Source organism: Malassezia japonica, chromosome 7 (genome assembly GCF_029542785.1).
Source record: "Malassezia japonica chromosome 7, complete sequence".
Taxonomy (NCBI): domain Eukaryota; kingdom Fungi; phylum Basidiomycota; class Malasseziomycetes; order Malasseziales; family Malasseziaceae; genus Malassezia; species Malassezia japonica.
The window spans coordinates 498,227-516,895 of record NC_083376.1 but is presented as its reverse complement, the minus strand read 5'-3'; the positions used below and the strand labels follow the sequence as shown (position 1 = coordinate 516,895).

At 64.0% G+C, this 18,669-nt stretch overlaps 9 protein-coding genes across 9 annotated transcripts; 5 read left to right on the top strand and 4 right to left on the bottom strand.

The window, feature by feature from the left end:
* Window positions 1–25: 25 nt before the first annotated feature.
* Window positions 26–2,407, top strand: GCD6 (translation initiation factor eIF-2B epsilon subunit, GEF; the record flags this gene model as incomplete). Its single annotated transcript, XM_060267695.1, has 1 exon — window positions 26–2,407. The coding sequence occupies one exon, from the start codon at window positions 26–28 to the stop codon at window positions 2,405–2,407; it is 2,382 nt and encodes a 793-aa protein (XP_060123678.1).
* A 27-nt stretch (window positions 2,408–2,434) lies between these two features.
* MJAP1_003769 (D-arabinose 1-dehydrogenase (NAD(+))) lies at window positions 2,435–4,612 on the bottom strand (the record flags this gene model as incomplete). The annotated part of the gene is made up of 4 exons (XM_060267694.1): window positions 2,435–2,773; window positions 2,796–3,050; window positions 3,073–3,124; window positions 3,249–4,612. 4 exons carry the CDS (start codon window positions 4,610–4,612, stop codon window positions 2,435–2,437), a joined length of 2,010 nt encoding a protein of 669 aa, XP_060123677.1.
* A 133-nt stretch (window positions 4,613–4,745) lies between these two features.
* PGK1 (phosphoglycerate kinase) lies at window positions 4,746–5,996 on the top strand (the record flags this gene model as incomplete). The annotated part of the gene is made up of 1 exon (XM_060267693.1): window positions 4,746–5,996. One exon carries the CDS (start codon window positions 4,746–4,748, stop codon window positions 5,994–5,996), a length of 1,251 nt encoding a protein of 416 aa, XP_060123676.1.
* A 12-nt stretch (window positions 5,997–6,008) lies between these two features.
* On the bottom strand, window positions 6,009–8,408 carry AMD1 (AMP deaminase; the record flags this gene model as incomplete). Its single annotated transcript, XM_060267692.1, has 1 exon — window positions 6,009–8,408. The coding sequence occupies one exon, from the start codon at window positions 8,406–8,408 to the stop codon at window positions 6,009–6,011; it is 2,400 nt and encodes a 799-aa protein (XP_060123675.1).
* A 66-nt stretch (window positions 8,409–8,474) lies between these two features.
* Window positions 8,475–10,306, top strand: MJAP1_003766 (uncharacterized protein; the record flags this gene model as incomplete). Its single annotated transcript, XM_060267691.1, has 3 exons — window positions 8,475–8,782; window positions 8,844–9,093; window positions 9,116–10,306. The coding sequence occupies 3 exons, from the start codon at window positions 8,475–8,477 to the stop codon at window positions 10,304–10,306; spliced, it is 1,749 nt and encodes a 582-aa protein (XP_060123674.1).
* MJAP1_003765 (uncharacterized protein) lies at window positions 10,307–11,750 on the bottom strand (the record flags this gene model as incomplete). The annotated part of the gene is made up of 2 exons (XM_060267690.1): window positions 10,307–11,618; window positions 11,641–11,750. 2 exons carry the CDS (start codon window positions 11,748–11,750, stop codon window positions 10,307–10,309), a joined length of 1,422 nt encoding a protein of 473 aa, XP_060123673.1.
* An 11-nt stretch (window positions 11,751–11,761) lies between these two features.
* On the bottom strand, window positions 11,762–12,902 carry BUD16 (pyridoxal kinase; the record flags this gene model as incomplete). Its single annotated transcript, XM_060267689.1, has 3 exons — window positions 11,762–12,597; window positions 12,625–12,813; window positions 12,836–12,902. The coding sequence occupies 3 exons, from the start codon at window positions 12,900–12,902 to the stop codon at window positions 11,762–11,764; spliced, it is 1,092 nt and encodes a 363-aa protein (XP_060123672.1).
* A 38-nt stretch (window positions 12,903–12,940) lies between these two features.
* Window positions 12,941–14,158, top strand: MJAP1_003763 (uncharacterized protein; the record flags this gene model as incomplete). Its single annotated transcript, XM_060267688.1, has 1 exon — window positions 12,941–14,158. The coding sequence occupies one exon, from the start codon at window positions 12,941–12,943 to the stop codon at window positions 14,156–14,158; it is 1,218 nt and encodes a 405-aa protein (XP_060123671.1).
* Window positions 14,159–14,266: 108 nt separating this feature from the next.
* Window positions 14,267–18,669, top strand: POL1 (DNA-directed DNA polymerase; the record flags this gene model as incomplete). Its single annotated transcript, XM_060267687.1, has 2 exons — window positions 14,267–14,341; window positions 14,365–18,669. The coding sequence occupies 2 exons, from the start codon at window positions 14,267–14,269 to the stop codon at window positions 18,667–18,669; spliced, it is 4,380 nt and encodes a 1,459-aa protein (XP_060123670.1).

Sequence of the window (18,669 nt, the reverse complement as noted above, 5' to 3'; positions counted from 1 at the left end):
AAAAGATTAGTCAGCTTCCTCCGCCATGGCCCACGAGGAGATGGCGCAGGACGATCCGCTGCAGGCGGTCGTCTTGTGCGATGTCTTTACGCAGCGCTTTGCGCCGCTGACGCTCGACATGCCGCGGTGTTTGATGCCGGTGTGCAATGTGCCGCTGATCGAGTGGACGCTCGAGGCGCTCGCCAAGGCGGGCGTGCACGAAGTCTTTTTCCTCGCGACGTGGCACGCGCCGCAGATCCGCGCATACCTCGAGGAGCACCACCCCGCGCTGGTGAAGCCGTCGCGGGGTACCAGTGTCAACACTTCGTCCCTGACCAAGGTGTCGCTCATCGCCGTGCCCGAGGCACGCAGCGTCGGCGACGCGATGCGCGAGCTCGACGCCCACCAGATCATCACGACCGACTTTATCCTGATGCACGCGGACGCGGTCGGCAACATGGACCTCGCTGCAGTCGTCGAGGCCCACAAGCAGCGCCGCCGCGCAGACCGCAACGCAATCATGACGATCTGCACGATGCCGGTCGGCCACCGCAGCCGTGCGCGGCCGCTTGGCGATTTGTCGGTGTTTGCTTTGGCGCCGAGCACGTCGCAGCTCCTGCACTACACCGCGGTGCCAGCGATTCCCCGCAAGCCCATGCTCAAGCTCCCGCTCGAGCTGTTTGACGACGAAAGTGCGATGGGCCTCAGCGGAAAGGGCGCCGAAATGGACGTGCGCAACGACCTGGTCGACTGCGGCGTGGACGTGTGCTCGATCGACGTGCCGCCCCTCTTTACGGAAAACTTTGACTACCAGTCGCTGCGCCGCGAGTTTGTGCAGGGCATCCTCACCTCGGACCTGCTCGAGGCCAAGATCTTTGTGCACGTCGCGCCGCCGGCGAACGCGTCGTCGACGTCGTCGGGCATTCCGTGGGACGCGTCGTCCAACGGCCTGCACGGCTCGCCGGCGTACGGCGAGGGATACATGCTGCGCGCCTCGGGGCCGGCCGCGTACGACGTCGTGTGCAACGACGTAATGACAGGGTGGACCTATCCGTACACGCCGCGCCTCGGCCTGCCGGACGGCACGGTGTACACGCGGCTCAGCTCGCTGCGGTTCCTCGGCGCGGGCGCGACGTGCGCCATGTCGGGGCGCATTGGCCTGCGCAGCGTCCTCGGCGCCGAGACGCGCCTCGAGGATGACGCAGAGGTGAGCCATGTGATGATCGGCGCGCGCGTCACGATCGGCGCGCGCTCCAAGGTGCACCACGCGTACATCTGGGACGACGTCCGCATCGGCACGGGGTGCGACATTGCGGGCTGCATGATCGGTCACAATGTCACGATCCTCGACAATGTGCGCATCCCTAAAGGCTCGGTCATTGCGCAGGGCGTGACGATCGGGCCGGACGTCGACCTGCCGCGGGGCGCGCGTGTGTCGCTGCACCCGTACCGCGCGAGCGAGGACGAGGAGGAAGAGGAAGAGGAAGAGGAGCGCGGCGATGCTGCGGCGCTCGGCGCACAGGGCCAGGGCTTCCTCTGGGAGCCGCTGGGCGCAAAGCGGTCGAGTGATGATGACGGCGACGACGACGATGACGACGAGCACGACGATATCGAGAGCCCGCTGAACGCCAAGCTCTTTGCGATGGGCGCAGACCTCGACGATGTCGCACTGAGCGACGCCGCATCCGAGCTCAGTTCGATCGACGCCGACTCGGACCCCGAGCCGCTGCTGGACGATAGCGATCTCGACGACTCGGACTCGGACTCGGACCTGTCGTCGCCACACTCGGCGTCGGTCTACGGCAGTGTCTCGCTCACCCTTCCTGGGGGGACCGAGTCGCAGACGTACGGCGAAAAACTCGAGTCGGAGCAGCGCCTCAACGAGTTCCGTGCAGAGGCCACGGCGTCGCTCGAGCGTGCGTTCGAGGAGCGCCATGCCCCAGAGAATGCCGCGATCGAGCTCAAGACGCTGCGTATGGCGAGCAATGTACCGCCGGGCGAGGTGCGCAAGGTCGCCATCTCGTTCGTCCTTGCGCGCTGCTCGGTCGACCAGGCGAAGGACACCGCCGATCTGCTTGACCACTGGGGACCGCTGCTCCAGGAGGTTGCGCACGACGACCAGGTCGAGGCGCTCGCGACGATGCAGTCGTTCTGTGCAGCAAACGTTACCCACACCAAGCTCTTTTTGCCGCTGCTCAAGAAGGTGTACAATGACGAAATCGTCGCCGACGAGTCGATTCTCGCGTGGTGGCGCCACGCATCGAGCCGCCGCATCGTGCTCGACGTAGACGACAGCCGCGTCACGTCGGTCAACCAGATCGTGCTCGAGCTGCGGAAACGCGCCGAGCCCGTCGTGCGTCATATCCTCGAGTCGCAAGAGTCCTCCGACGAGGACGAGGAGGAGGAGGACGACGACGACGACGAGTAACTAGATATCCATCCGTAGTGTACATCGCTATGAGGACGCACGCAGCTCGAAACGCTCCACAACAAGCGCCACAATGTCCGCCCACTCAAACATGGCCCCAGTGCCGAGATCGCCACACGCAAGCCGCTTCTCGATCGGGCCGTATACCTCGTAGTTGAGCTCGTCGCGCGCAATCGCGAGCTGCTTCTCGGTATGGGGATGCATGTACATGAGCGTGTTCATCGCGGGAAAGAGCAGCGTCGGCGTACTGGGAGACAAGGCGCGCAGGAACGACGTCACGATATTGTCGCACAGTCCGTGCGCAAGCTTGGCAAGCGTATTGGCGCTGCACGGCGCAATGAGGACAATATCGGCCCACCGCCGCAACTGCATTAGCGACAATACACACCTCAATGTGCAGCACGGGATCGCCGAGCGCCTTCCACGCGCCCCACTCCTCGGCGTCCGTCCAGAGCCGCAGCCGGGGCGCCGGCGGCTGCGTGACATCTTCGCCCGCTGCGATGCGCTCCGCGGCCTTGTTCGACGCCGCCAGATCGTGCACGGTATACGACGCGCCGTCGGGGCCGAGGCGCGCAATCTCCGCGACGTCCACAAAGTGGAGCGCATCGCGCGAAGCGACAATGTGGACGTGCACATTTTCGTACTCTATAAGACAAGCGACGTACCTCGAGCAGGCGCGCGGCCATCAGCGGCACCTTGACACTCGCTACGCTCCCGCTACACGCCAGCACTACGTGCAGCGGCCGCTCGGCGCGCGGCGGCGCCGACAGCGGCGCATACATCGACCGCAACGACGTGGGGAGCATGTGGAGGTTAGAGCTATGCATCGGGGCCGGGCGACGGCCAGCAGAGGTTCTGCACGCCGGCGCCTTGGAGCGTCTGGTGCACCATGCCCTCGAACGAGGCGAGCTGGTGGTAGAGTGTCTCGTACGTCTCGAGCGTTTCTTTTGCGAGGAGGTGCGCGTCGCGGCCGAGCCCGGCGGCAAGCGCACGGTAGGCCTCGATTGCCATGTGCACTTCTTCCACCGTGCTCATGCCGAGGAGCGTTGGGAGGCGCGGCTCGCCGGCCGCCCCCCGGAGGCCATTCAGCAGCGCGGTAAAGCCGAGCACATTATCGGGCGTGACCGGCGCGACGTCCGTGACGCCGGCCGCGTGCTGCGCGCGCGAATGCGCGAGGCGCACGGCCTCCAGCAGCTTGTCCGACGCAGGGTGCCATCCCGGGGGCCCGCGGTCCGAAAAGAGGCCCATTGAAAACGGCGACGCATTGACGAGCATCGGTGCCTGCCACTTGGCTCCGTCGGGCGCCGCAGTCCATGGGCAAGCCTCGAACAGAGGGCGCCAGAGCGGAAGCAGGTCGGCATGCAGGGTATGGTTGCTGTAGTTCAGAATTACGTCCAGAGGGCGGTACGGCTCGTTGCATGCGACGAGGCGCGAGATGCGTAGCAGCTCGCCGAGCGGGTATCCGCTGATGCCGACGTTGCGCACCTTGCCCTGGTCCTTGAGCGCAAACAATGCACGGACCCCCTCGAGGATGCGCCGGTCGCCGTCGCCGCGGATGCGTCCGCCGTCGTGCGGCGCGAGCCCGAGCGCTTCGAGTGCCTCGTCCTTTGTGCGCTCGTCCTTGGCCTTGCACGGCGCGCCGACGGCCTGCGCGGCGAGTGCCGTGCCCTCTGGCAGCAGTGCGATGCGCGGCTGATCCGAGACGAACTCGGCGTCGTGGAGCAGCGCAGCGTCGACGTACGTCGTGCCGAGGCGCTCGAGACTGCCGTGCACAGACTTGGTCACCGTTTCCGCCGAGTAGTCAAACTGGCTGCGCGCCGGGCCGTAGCGCCCGCACTTGGTAATTAAAAAGTAGGATGAGCGGGGGTATTCCGGCGCCAGCATGCGGAGCGCGCGGCCGAGCACGAGCTCGGACGGGTAGTAGTACGGCGACGTGTCCAGCGTGTTGATCCCGTAGCGGAACGCGAGGCGGAGCGCGCGCACCGCCGAGTTGCTCTTGACCAGCGCGTCATCGTTGTACATGCCCTGGCCAAAGACGCCGCCGCCGAACCACAGCGGCGACGCCTGCGTGCGCAGATCGGTGAGATCGGTGGTAATCGACCATGGCGCCTTCCCTCCTCTCGGCTTTGCGTCCGGCAAATTCTCCAGCGGCTCGAGCGCGCCGACCGATTCGAGCGGCGGATACTCCTTGGGTGGAATCGGCATGATCGCCGCAGCGAAGCGTCGGTGCACTATGACGTAATCCACCCGGTGCGCACGCGCCACCGGCCCTTCCCGGTGGGCCGGAACGCGGAGAAGGCTCAGGGACCTGTCTACCTTCTTGCCTCCCTACCTCATCATGTCTCTTACTACGAAGCTCGCTATTACGGATGTGGACCTGACGGACAAGCGCGTGCTGATGCGCGTGGACTTCAACGTCCCCCTTGACGGTGACAAGATCACCAACAACCAGCGCATTGTCGCTGCGCTGCCCACGATCAAGTATGCCATCGAGCACAAGGCCAAGGCGGTGGTGCTCATGTCGCACCTGGGCCGCCCCGACGGCCAGCGTGTTGAGAAGTACTCGCTGAAGCCTGCTGCGACCGAGCTGAGCCGCCTGCTCTCCAAGCCCGTCGAGTTCCTCAACGACTGCGTCGGTGCCGAGGTCGAGCAGAAGGTCAACGCCGCCAAGGACGGCCAGGTGATCCTCCTCGAGAACGTCCGCTTCCACATTGAGGAAGAGGGCAAGGGCAAGGATGCCAACGGCGAGAAGATCAAGGCCGACAAGGACGCCGTCTCCAAGTTCCGCGCCGAGCTCACCAAGCTCGGTGACGTGTACGTGAACGACGCTTTCGGCACCGCCCACCGCGCCCACTCGTCGGTCGTCGGTGTGGAGCTGCCCCAGCGCGCCTCGGGCTTCCTCGTGAAGAAGGAGCTCGACTTCTTCTCCAAGGCGCTCGAGAACCCCGAGCGCCCCTTCCTTGCGATCCTTGGTGGTGCGAAGATCTCGGACAAGATCCAGCTCATCGAGAACATGCTCGACAAGGTCAACATGCTCATTGTCGGTGGTGGTATGGCCTTCACGTTCAAGAAGCAGCTGGACGACATGAAGATTGGCTCGTCGCTCTACGACGAGGAGGGCGCCAAGAAGGTGCACGACCTCATCGAGAAGGCCAAGAAGAACAACGTCGAGGTGATCCTCCCCGTGGACTTTGTGACGGCCGACAAGTTCGCCAAGGACGCCAAGGTCGGCGAGGCGGACGACAAGAGCGGTATCCCCGATGGCTGGATGGGTCTCGACGTCGGCCCCAAGTCGCGCGAGCTCTTCTCGCAGGCCATCCTCAAGGCCAAGACCATCCTCTGGAACGGCCCCGCCGGTGTCTTCGAATTTGACAACTTTGCCGCCGGCTCCAAGGCGCTGCTCGACGCCTGCGTCGAGGCCGAGAAGAAGGGCAGCACCGTCATTGTCGGCGGTGGTGACACGGCCACGGTCGTCGCCAAGTACGGCGCCGAGGAGAACATCTCGCACGTCTCGACCGGTGGTGGTGCCTCGCTCGAGCTGCTCGAGGGCAAGGACCTCCCGGGTGTGTCGGGCCTCAGCACCAAGTAATTAGTTACGTAGCTATTGCTGCCATATGAACGCCATCTCTTGCTTCAGCGTCTCGTTGCGGTACTGCAGGCGGATGTTGGGCACGTTGGTTTTCGACACGTCGTTGCCGTCGGGGCCGGGGCGGAAAAAGTGCGTGCCGAGCCAGTGGCGCTTGATTTCCATCTCCCAGCCGGACTGCAGCACACTGTTGCGCGCCAGCTCGCACATATCGGTCGACGTCAGCTTGTAGATCTGCGTCGCAATGCTGTACTCTTCGAGCAGCGGCTCTTTCGACAGGTGGAACTGCAGCGGGTCGTCGGTCGACAGCGTCACGACGAGGCCTTTGCGGAAGTACTCGGGGAAGGGATTGCGCTCGTACGCAAGGAATAGCGCATTGTTGCTGAGCGGCGACATGGCCAGGGGAATCTGCTTCAAATAGAAGAGGTATTGCAGCACAGGCACCTTGCGCAGCGTAATGCCGTGCGAGACCGAATGCGACGTCAGGTACGCAGACGCCATGTGGTCGGGGTCACCTGCCTCGCCGGCGTGGGGGCGCAGGACCAGCGTCGAGAAGCCACGCAGGCGGCGCCACTGGTTCAGCGTCGCCATGTTGGCGTACATGTAGTAGAGCCAGTACGAGTACGGCGGGCTCTGGTCGTAGTTCCACTGCCGGGGGGGCGGGAACTGGCGCAGGAAGCGCTTCTCGGGCTTGCTCTCGTCATCCACAACATCAAAGCCAATGACGCGCTGCAAAAAGATGTGCACCTTGGGGTGCGACTGGGGATTTTGCGTCACCTCAAAGAGTGGCTTGAAGATGTTGTGCAGCACATCCTGGAAGCTCTTGACATTGTTGTTCGCCTTGTACACCTCGTACAGACGCGGCACCTGGATCAGCCAGCGCACATTCGGGCTAAACAAGTGGTGGTCAACGACCCACCCCGCAAGCTTGTCCCACTCGTCCGGGCTGCGTCCGTAGATCGAAATGCGGTATTCGGACATTTGGTACTTGCTCTGCTCGAGATCGTGCGTGATTTCCTTGGTGATCTCGGCGAGGTAGCGCCCCTTGATATAGTTGTTTGTCTTGAGAAAAATCTCACGCAGCTGCGACTCGCCAATCGGGTTGTACTTGAGATTGAAGCGGTCGAAGCGGTGGAAGGCGTCTTGGTGCGCGTGCATGTCGAGCGTGTCGATGCTCAGGTCGTACGCGGTGAGTCCCAGCGACTCAAAGACCTGGCGGAGCGTGAGCACGTCCTTGCCGCGCTCCAAGACCAGGTCGTCGGGGTACCGCTTGATCTTGGCCTTGATAAAACGCAGCAGGTGCTTTTGGTTCATGCTCGCCGAGTGGTGCACGTGGGTGTCGACCTTGCGCACATTGTAAAAGTCGCGGTGCGGCACCTTTTTGATCGCGTCGAGCTCGCGGTACTCGTTCAGGAGCTTGTACAAGTTCCACTTGCCTTCGAGGTACTTCAGGCGGCGCCATGCAAACGTCTTGGCAGGGCCGTCGGCCGTGACGGACTGCACAAACTCCAGGTCGTGGAACCACTCGGCGCTGGACGCGACCTTGGTCACGTACCGCCGCGTCGTATCCGCCTTGCGGCCACGCTGTTCCTCCTCGGGGCGGTCGAACCACACTTGATACACGCCGTCGACCGCGTCAAAGTGCATATCCTTGTCACCGATATGGTGCGCGCCCGGAATCTCGATATCCTGCATGCGGAACACGCCAGGCTTCCCGCCGCAGCTTTCCAGGAGCTGCTGTGCAGCGATGACGTTGGCCTCCGACGCCGGCGGCATCGGGTCCACCAGCTTCCCATCCTCGTTCGGGCGCATGACAAATGACGACGCAGGTGCAGGCGAAAAGTGCTCCCAGTGGGGACGCGGAGGACAGGGATACACCTTCCACGGCTTCGGCCGCTCCTGCTCGTCGTCCCATGCACATCCGTCGACATGCACAGACCCGTCCTTGGCGTGGTCCTCGGGCTTGGGGAGCGGCACATCTGCAGCGCGCGCCCACTCCTCGCAGTACTCCGCGTCCCAGTTCTTGGGATCGTCAAAGAGGTTGCCCTGGAGACTGACATCCATGTACTTGTCGCGCAGCTCGAGGCATTTTTGGAGATTCGCAAAGAGCGACTCGCACTCTGCCGGCATGTGGTGCGGCAAGCGCATAATTTCGCTCACCACATGGTCGTCGCCCAGCTGCATCTCGTTGCCCATCGTCGACGTGCTGCCGAGGCTCGCGGCGGCTTCGGTCGCAATGGCCAGATCCATCGCCGAGAGCTTGGCGTCGACCGCATCGATCTTGTCGTCGCCCAGCTCCTCCTCTACTGCCTCTCGCGCCACCTGCTGCTCCCATGCGCCTCCAGGCGCACGCTCCAGCGACGCATCGCGCGACTCGTATCCGTCCAGCGCCCGGTACCGCCCGTAGGCGCTCATCAGTGGAGGTCGGGAGTCTGCTCGGTTGTGGAGGCACGTGGCCGACGCGTCGAGCAACACACCACGATGGAGGCGCATCTCGCGTCGCTCCACGGCTCGCTCGACGCGATCCGTACCCAGTGCAGCGCGAGCAAGAGCGCAGATAGCGCGCCGAGCTACTTTACCAATGCCGTGCTGCGTCCAGAGAATGTCGATATCCTCGAACTGATCCGCGACGCCGACCAGCTGGAGGCGTCCATGTTTGCCTATCCCCCGGAGGACGTGGAGCGCGAGCGGGGCGCCGAGACGCCGCGTGCGCCGCAGATCAAGCCGGTGCATATTCCCACTCCGCTGCGCAGGGGCGTAACGAGTGCGCCGGGCGAGCACAGCGCGCAGTTCTACCTGCTCGCCGCCGAGAAACTCATGCAGAGCTAGTACGTTGCGCGACTGACCCAGCCATAATGCACCCCGCGCACGCAAGCACATCCGCATGCTCCTGAAACGCGACGGCGAGGTGCAGCGCCATATCGCTCGGTACACGGCGACGATCGAAAAGGCCAAGCAGCAGCCGACGCCGAGCAAGGAGAAACGCGAGCCGGTGCGGCCGCGCCTCTCGGAGAACACGGAGCTGCGCCAGGTCAAGAGCGAGATCCAGCGCGAAAAGATGGAGATTCTCGCGCTCGAGAATATGCTTGCGGAACTCGAGGTACGTTGCACGTCTCACCCAGTCGCCGTCCAAGAAGGCCGAGGACGACACGTCAGACCTTGCCCAGGTCCTGCAGGGCAAGCCCGAGCCGGCCTCGCCTGCGGCCCCACCTGTAGACTCGCCGCACACACGCACGCCGAGCAAGCGGCCGCTCGGTGCGTTGGTCCGCGACCGCCCTCTGGGCCAGTCGCAGTCCCAGGGCCGCAGCGCGTCTGCGCTGCGCGACCGTTTCAGCGCGTCGCAGCGCAGCCCCGAAAAGGCACCGAGCCGGCAAGAGCCGCGGCTGGGGCAGTCGACGCGGGCGCCGGTGCCGAGCACGTCGCGCACGCCGGCCAAGTCGCCCAGCACGCCGCTGCGGAATCGTGCCGCGCCGCCAGCGAGCCCGCTCGCGCAGTCGGTTGCTGGACGTACGCCGGAGCGCCGCACACCGGCGGCCGCGCGCATGCGCCGCACACTCGACGGGACGCCGCGCCCGCCGCTCGCGCAGTCGGTCGGCTATACGCCCGGCCGTACCGACGAGCTACGCAGCACCGCAACGCCGCCGCGCTCGCCCGCGACGCCCCAGCGCGCCCGTGCGGCCTCGCCGCTGAAAGAGCGCTCGCCTGCCAAGCCCGCGCTCCTTCCCCCCGGCACGGCGCCGGATCCAAGTGCGGAGCTTGAGCGGGCCGCCGCGCAGATCTGGCTGCACTTTGGCGAGAGTCTGCGGTACGTCGCGCCGGCAGCGACCGCCGCTCCGTTCTCCGATACCTTTACCTATCTCTCGACGCTGGAGTGCTGTGGGCAGGACCCCGCGACAGCGCGCATGGACGGAGGTGCGTCGGCAGACGATTCGATGCATGCGCCGTCGGGCATCAGTGCCCTCTCTGCCCAGAGCAGCACGCTGGAGCCAAGTGCGCCACTGAGCGTGAATACGGTCGTGATGGCGCACATTCTCCTGCTCCTGTTCCGGACGCCGGCGCCGCACTCGCTCACGCTCGCATCGGTCAAGACGCTGACCGAGTCGTGGTGGCGGCAGCGTGGCCAGGCCATCTTTCGCACGACGGCCGCGACGCCGGATCTCGCGAATGAGCCGATCAAGCACCTCGGCCTCGATGCCGGCGAGGTCGACCAGAAAGGCGACGTGCTCGGCTCGCGTGCGGTCTACGGACTGGTCTCGAAGAAGATCCTGCGCATCCATCGCGTAGGAGGCGCGGCGGCGTTCCGCTTTGCATAGCTACTCGAGTACCTCGATCTTGTTTGGCGCAGAAAGCCGCTGGACGCGCGTGTCCATGCGGCCGACCGTCGAGTTGGCTGCGGCGACGCGCGCAACGTGCTGCTGGTCGTCCTGCTCTTTTTCCAGGCGCTCAATCTCGCGCTGCAGCGAGCGGTGCAGCGACTGCTGTGCTTCGTGAGGAGCAGACGCGTATGCATGTGCGTAAAAGACGAGCTTTTTTGATGCGCTTTTCCTAGGACGCAGCCATCCGTCGAGGTCGGCAAGGGCATGGAGGAGCGGAGCGGCGCCGAGGGCGTCGTCGGCCTCGGCAACGGACCGCGGCTCGCACAGCGGCTCGACATCGCGCAGGAGCGCAAGGAGGAGCTGGCCGGGCTCCGTGCCCATGTCTTTGGGGCCGAGCTTCTGCAGGAGGTACAGACCCGCATCCTCGATGCTCGTCAGCACCAGCGTCGCATCGGGCGTGCGTGGGGGCGCAAAGAGAAAAGGAGCAAGTCGCTCCAGCAAAAGCACGCCAGAATCGCGGAGTTCGGCAGACTCGGTATCGTCCAGCGGGGTATCGTGGGTATCACCGACCTTGTCTGTATCGCCGGCCTTGGTATCGGGTATGCTACGCTCTGCCGGGGCATGCGCAGGGGTATCGCTAGTGCTGTCGGATACGTCTTCCAGAGGCGGCGGCTCGCCGTCGCTGTCGTCATCGTCCGCAGGCACAGACGCGGCTTGCAGCGATGCGCTACTCGGCTCCGCCACCGTGGCTTTGTCTAACGTCGTACAGCTTGCAAGCTGAAGATGACGCAGCGTGTACGTATACGCAAGGAGGACGCCCAGCACATTGTACCGAAGATCGACGCGTGCTGGCGGTGCCGCTGCCATTGCGCTCACGTCCGAGGCAAACGCAGTATCTGTGCCCGGCCACTGCTCGCCGCTCCACCAGAGCTGCACAAGCTCTTCGTCGTCAAAGTACATACGTGCAGCGCGCGAAGGGTCTCTAAGCAAAGACTGGAACCGCTGGCGGTCTGCAAGCGAGAGCATGCCGAGCAGCTCGTCCACCGAGCGCCCGTCGTCCTCGACGTCGTCCTGGTCGCTGTCGTCGCTCACGACGCCCTCGCCCGTCTCGAGCCGCCACAAGAGCTCGAGCGTCTTGCGGCGCTCCTCGTCGTCCACCGACACGTCTCCTTTATCCAGATTTGCTCTAGCCGACTGCACCGCAAACGGCTCCGAGCACGCACGGTGCACATTCGCGCGGAAGCATGGCAAGGAGCAGTACGGAATATTGCACGATGGGCAGCTGTACTTGGCCGGCCGCGCAAAACATCTGGGTAAGAAACAGTACGTACATCCCACAGATGCGCGGCGTCCCTGGCTCGGTGAGCTTCTCGGGCTTGTAGCCGACCTGCCGATCGGCGCGCGCCGCGCGCTTAATATTGTACAATTCGGCGATCGTCATCAAAGTGGAGGCTATGCGCTATGGTGCATCCACTGGGGACGGTAGTGCACGGTGGGGTGCAGAATGTCGCCTGCGCTCTGGATAATGCGCAGCTCGCGCATACGCATGACTTTTACGCGGTCCTCGACGCTGGCAGTGTGAGTAGGCTGGAACGGATCGACGCCCTCCTCTTTTCCGAGTTCGACCATCGTCTTGTGGGTGCGGAGCAAGACGTGCTGGAGCGATGCGACAGCGAGCGTAATGGCCCGTGCAATCGGCAGTGTACACTCGTTCTCTGCCGGCGTGCCGTAGGAGGCATACGAGGCCCGCGCGGCCTCGGGGAGGTCGTCGGGCGTCTCGCTGAAGCGGGCGAGGGTCAGCGCGGCGAACAAGTCGCCGACGCCGCTAAAGTACTCGCCGTGCGACGGGAACTGCAGAAACCAGGGCCGAGGCGACTTCTTCTCCGCGTCCCACGTCGAGCCTACCAGGAGCATGGGCTGCGCGCCGTCTGGAAGCGTGACCGCCGCGCCGATCTTGGCGAGGTCGTCGGCCGGCAGTTCGAGCGAGGTGATGACGACGTGCGGCACCCCATACTCCGCGTGAAGCTTGGTGAGCACCGCTTTCATCGTGTCGAGCGAGGTGATATCCATGCCCGCCAGGACCTGCGCCTCAAACTGGTTCGGGCAGATAATGGACGAGAGGTGCAGCATGCGGCGGTAGATCGGCAGCACGTCGGGCGACACGTACATCCCGCGGTCCATGTCACCCATCACAGGGTCCAGCAGATAGATTAGCGAGGAGTTCTTTTGGCGCTCGGCGCGGATCAGGTCCTCCACTGCAGCAAGCGCTTCGGGCGACGGCGTATAGCCTAGATCAGCGTGCGTGCGCAACGTACCTGTGAGGATTCGGTTATGCCGCAGCAGACCGTTCTTCTTCATGTTGGCAAAGACGTCGGCGAGGTGTGCCGCGTCGAAACGCAGGCCGCCCCAGCGCCCGTATCCGGTGTGGTTCGAAAACTGCACCGTATTCACCGCGTCCACGTCCCAGCCCAGGAGCTGCGAGGGAAAGGTGCCTGCACGATTGCCTACATTAGTATAGGTACGTACCGACGTAGCCAGACGCTACGTGGCTCTGGATCGTCAGCAGGCGGTACACGGCCGTGGCCTCGCTCATGCTCGCGAGAGTGAGGACGCTGACTCAGCGCCTCCACGATGGACCAACAGGCCTTTCGCAACCTGGTGTCGGCTCCGCGTGCAGACGGCGCGCGGAGTGGGCAGGGCTACGATCGCAACTTTGGGCAGCGACGGAGCTACCATCCCAGCGAGCGCCGCAGGAGCGCGAAAAATGAGGAAGAACCCGACGAATTCAAGCCGCGCCAGGTCGCCAGCACCGAGTTTCGCGGATCGCACTCGAAGCATGCCTATGTAGACCGCGCCGAGATGCGGCGACGGGGTATCGATGTGCCGCTCGAGTTCCGTCCGATGCCGATAGAGGAGCCAGAGGCGGGGGCGGACGAGGACAATGACCGTGCACACGTCTCGGACGCAGACCTCGACGCAGCACTCGAAGCGGGGCGGACGGTGCAAGAGCCGGCGAACGACGCGCCGGCTTTTCGCCCGATCACACAGGCTGCGCAGCAGGCACCAGCGCCAAAAGAAGAGGCGCCCGAGTTTATCTATGTAAATGGCAAGCGCATGCGCAAGAAGAAGAAAAAGGCGCCGGAAACTAGTGCGCCCGCTCCGGAATCGCACGCTGCGAGCACGCCTGGGGACGCGGCAGACCGTGCACTGACCGACCCCGCAGCCCTGCGGCCTCGGGCAGCAAAGTCACAGGTGCATGTGCGGCCCGCTGTGAATGAGAAAGGAAGTGCGCCAGAACCGACTGTATCGGAGCATGCACAGAGCCAGGCTGTTTCCCCATCTACGTCTGGCCCTGCCCCGCCTCCTCCCTCACACGACGCAGAGCCCACGCACGACCCATCCACGACACCCGCTCCCCCTTCCAGCTCTACTTTTCAAACTCACGATCCTACTCCTCCTACGCACGCCTCTACTTCCCGCCCTGCTGCGCCCCCGAGCTTTGTTCCCCAAGTGGAGGACGAGGACGATATTTTTGCCGAGGCCGGCGAGTGGGCGGGCCTCTCGGATGAAGAAGCGCCCGAGCCCTCTGCAGCTCCATCTGGCAGCCAGCGCGACTGGTTTGCGACCAAGACGCAAGACGAACCGGCGCCCCCATCCGAGCCGGAGGACGAGGAACGCGAAGACTCTCCCCCAGCCCGCCTCGAAGGCCTGAGCACGTCTGCGCTCCCCTCCGACGTAAGCCGCTGGCTCCTTGAGCGCGAGGACAAGCCGCGGCACACGGACCGCGACCCAGCCCCCCGCAAGCGCAAGCGCAGCAAGAAAGGACGCGGCGAGATCGACTCGCCGTAGTGCATACCCACCTGCATGCCAGACAATAGATTACGTAACGCGTAAATGCAGCGAGACGCGTGCCGCGTCGGGCGCCGCGCGTTGGCATCCACGACGATCTGCGCGGAGATGGCGAGCCGCGCACAGAGGCTCGAAGCGCTTGCCGCTTTGAAAGCCTCGCGCACTGGTGGTGCACGCGTGCACGTAAGTACTAATTCTAACAGCAGCCCAAAGCCGAGGACGACGATTCGATTTACGACGAGGTCTCGGAGCAGACCTACCAGTCGATTGTCCGTGGCCGGATGATGGAAGACGACTTTATTGAAGATGACGATGGCAGTGGATACGTCGACCATGGCCAGGACGAGTGGGAGACCCACGAACAGAGCTCGTCCGAGCCGGATACCGAGGACGAGCAAGAGTACTTTGAGCGGACGGGCCGCAAGAAGCCCAAGAAAGGCGCGAAGCGCACGCGCAAGAGCGCCGCCGGCCAACTCGACTACGTCGGCCGCCCCAATACGAACACCGCCCGCCCCGTGCGTCGCGAGAGCGCCCCGACGAAAGAGTCGGAAGACGCGTTCATGTCGCAGCTCTTTGGCGGCCTCCAGGGCTCGCTCGCGACGCCCGCGCGCCCCCAGAGTGTGCGCCTGCAAGAGTCGCGCTACGAGTCGCCCTCGATGGTACTTGCACGCAAGCGGAAGCAGCTGCATGCGCCGTCGGCGCTTCCCGCGCTCCACGATAGCTCCTCCTCGACCGAGGCAAGCAGCGACCCGCCCGAGTTTGCGAACGAGAGCTGGTCGGGCGACGTGCACATCGCTGGCAGCGACTCGCCGCCGTGGAGCGCCGACAAGGCAGAAGTCGAGACGCTCGCGACGCCTGCGAGTGCCAAGAAGCTCAAGAGCGAGCCGATGGACGACATGGACGAGGACGACTTTGGCATGATGCACGTCGAGGGCAAGCGTACCGCGAACCTCGTCAATGCCAAGGCTAGTGCACCGGCTCCCGCGACGCCGGCCGTCGCGCCGCCTGTGAAGAAGGAGGCGCCGAAAGAGACGCCCAAGAACCTCCAGTCCTGGCACGCGGTCCACACCGGCCTGGTCGACACGACAAGCTCGCCGGCGCCCGCAACGCCTGCGGTGAAGGATGCGACGCAAAACTCGCCGGCTACGTCGAGCGTGCAGTGCTTCCAGGACGATCGCTCGGTCCACTTTTTCTGGCTAGACCACTTTGAGATTCAGGGTACCGTGCACCTCTTCGGTAAGGTGTGGGACCGCAGCAGCGACCGCTACGTGAGCTGCTGTGTGAGTGTCGGTGGTATTGAACGCTGCATCTTTTTGCAGCCACGCGACAAGATGCTGGTGAACGGCCACCCCTCGGACGTGACGCCGGGCGAGGACGAAGTCTACGACGAGTTTGACGCGATCCGCTCCAAGCATGGCATCCAGGCGTGGCTCGGCAAGTGGGTCACGCGCAAGTACGCGTTCGAGCTACAGGACGTGCCGGCTGAGGGCGAGTACATGAAGGTCAAGTATGGCTTTGACGAGCCGCAGCTGCCGATGGACGTGAGCGGCGCGACGTTCTCGCGTGCGTTCGGCACCAACACGACGGCCTTTGAGCTGTTTGTCATCAAGCGCCGCATCATGGGCCCGTGCTGGCTCCGCATCGAGAATGCGAGCGTGAGCACGCAGGCGCCGCAGACCTGGAGCAAGCTCGAGCTGTCGGTCGACGATCCCAAAGAGGTTGCGCCGTTCGCGGATACCGACGCGACCGCGCCGAAAGAGATGCCGCCGATCACGATCATGTCGCTTTCGAGCCGCTCGGTGGTGAACTACAAGGAGAACAAGCGCGAGATTGTAGCGGTGAGCGCGCGCGTGTGGCGCGACGCGTCTCTCGAGAACCCCACGCCGCCGGAGCAGCTCCCGTCGACGTCCTTTACGGCGGTGCGCCCGCTCGGCCCGTCGTTCCCTACGCGCTTCGAGCAGGAGGCGAAGCAGGGCAAGACCAAGATCCAAGCGCTCAAGTACGAGCGTATGGTGCTGAACAGCTTCCTTGCGCAGGTGCATCTTAACGATCCTGATGTGATTCTGTCGTACGACTTTGCCGGCTCGAACCTGGACATTCTGCTGCATCGCATGAAGGACCTCAAGTGCGAGCAGTGGAGCAAGATGGGCCGCCTGCGCCGGACCAAGTGGCCGATGCTGCGCCAAGGCATGAACACGCGTATGCTGGCCGGCCGCCTGGTGTGCGATTTGTCGAGTGACACGGCCAAGGGCATGATCAGCTCCACGACCTGGTCGCTGAGCGAGATGTGCCGCACCTACCTCAACATCCAGCGTGAGGACATCGACCCTGACGACATTGCATCGTACTTTGACTGCACGGCGCCGACGCCCGAGCGTCTGCTGACATTTGTGCGTCACTGCGAGGTGGATTCCTTCTTCCAGATGGCCATCGCGAGCAAGGTCCAGCTGCTTGCGCTCACCAAGCAGCTCACGAACCTGGCCGGTAACTCGTGGTCGCGTACGCTGAACGGCGGTCGTGCGGAGCGCAACGAGTATATTTTGCTGCACGAGTTCCACCGCAAAAAGTACATCTGCCCCGACAAGATCTCGGCCTGGGAGAAGAAAGCGCTCAAGAGTGGCAAGGACGAAGGCGAGGCGCCGACCAAGAAGGAAAAGTTCAAGGGTGGTCTGGTCTTTGAGCCGAAGCGTGGTCTGTGGGACCGCTATATCCTGGTCATGGACTTTAACTCGCTGTACCCCAGCATTATCCAAGAGTTTAATATCGACTTCACGACGGTCGACCGCTCGGACGCGGGTCTGGCGGAAGGCGACCAGGTCCCAGAGATTCCCTCGTCGGACATTACGCAAGGTGTGCTGCCCCACCTCATTGCTACGCTCGTGAACCGTCGTCGTCAGGTCAAGGGGCTGATGAAGGACAAGAACGCGCCCGCGCTCAAGCTCCTCCAGTGGAACATTAAGCAGCAGGCGCTCAAGCTCACTGCGAACTCGATGTACGGCTGTCTTGGTTTCGAGAACTCGCGCTTCTACGCGCGCCCTCTCGCCGCCCTGACTACGTTCAAGGGCCGTGAGATTCTCACGACGACCCGCGAGCTGGCCGAGAGCATGTCTCTGGATGTGATTTACGGCGACACGGATAGTGTCATGATCAACACCAACTGCGTGGACTACAGCGAGGCGCTGCGTATCGGCAACGAATTCAAGCGCGCGGTCAATGAAAAGTACAAGCTCCTCGAGATTGACATTGACGGTGTGTTCCAGCGCATGCTGCTCCTGCAAAAGAAGAAGTACGCTGCGCTGCTCGTCAGCGACTCGGGCAAGACTAGCACCGAGATCAAGGGTCTCGACATGAAGCGCCGCGAGTACTGCCAGCTCTCGAAGAACGTCTCGAGTTACGTCCTAGGCCAGATCCTCTCCGGCGAGGCTACCGAGACGGTCGTGGAAAAGATCCACGAGTACCTCGAGCAGGTCGCGACTGACGTCAAAGGCGGCAAGATCCCGCTCGAGGACTATGTCATCTACAAGCGTCTCGGCAAACACCCCAAGGACTACCCCGATGCGCAGAGCCAACCTCACGTCCAGGTCGCGCTGCGCATGCTCGCCAAGAACGAGAGCGCCCGCAGCGGCGACGTGATTCCCTACGTCTTTTGTGTCGGACCGCAACAGGCTGCCGAGTCCAAGGCGACGCAGGCCGAGCGCGCGTTCCATCCGGACGACGTGCGCCGGCACACAGACGATGCCGCGTACACCATCGACTACAAGCACTACCTCTCGCTGCAGATCATGCCCCCGATCGAGCGTATCTGCGAGAGCATCGAAGGTACCGATCGCTCGCGCCTCGCAGCGTGCCTTGGTCTGGACGCGCACGCGTACGCCGCGCCTTCCGCCGCGGACAGCACGGGCAGCGGCCGCGAGTTTGCGCCGCTCGATAGCCAAGTTCCGAGCGTCGTGCGCTACGCGCAGTGTGCGCCACTCTCGATCCGCTGCCGCAAGTGCGGTGAGGCGAGTGTCGTGGACGGCCTCGCGAAGCTGAAGCCGGACGCACCCCATGCGCTGTCGCTGGAGCGCGGTTTTGCGTGTACGAATGCCGCGTGCGGCGCGCCGCTTGCGCTGCCGTCGATGGTAGTGCAGCTCGAGCTGGCGATCCGCTCGTACATTGCGCAGTACTACCACGCCTGGTCGATCTGCACCGAGTCGACGTGCGGTGCGCGGACGAACCAGACGGGTGTCTACAGCGGCCGCTGCCTCGTCCAGGGCTGCCGCGGCAAGACGAAGCAGGAGTACTCGGACAAGGAGCTGTACACCCAGCTGTGCTACCTGGACTACCTCTTTGACGCGGAGCGTGCGCTCGCCGAGATTGGCGATGGGCCGCAGCGCAAGTATGTGCAGGACACGATGCAAGCGCACAAAGAGTCGATCGGTGCACTGCATGCGCTGGTGCAGCAGTACCTGGGCCGTAACGGGCGGCGGTACGTCGGGCTGCGGAAGCTCTTTGGCTTTATGCGTGTGTAG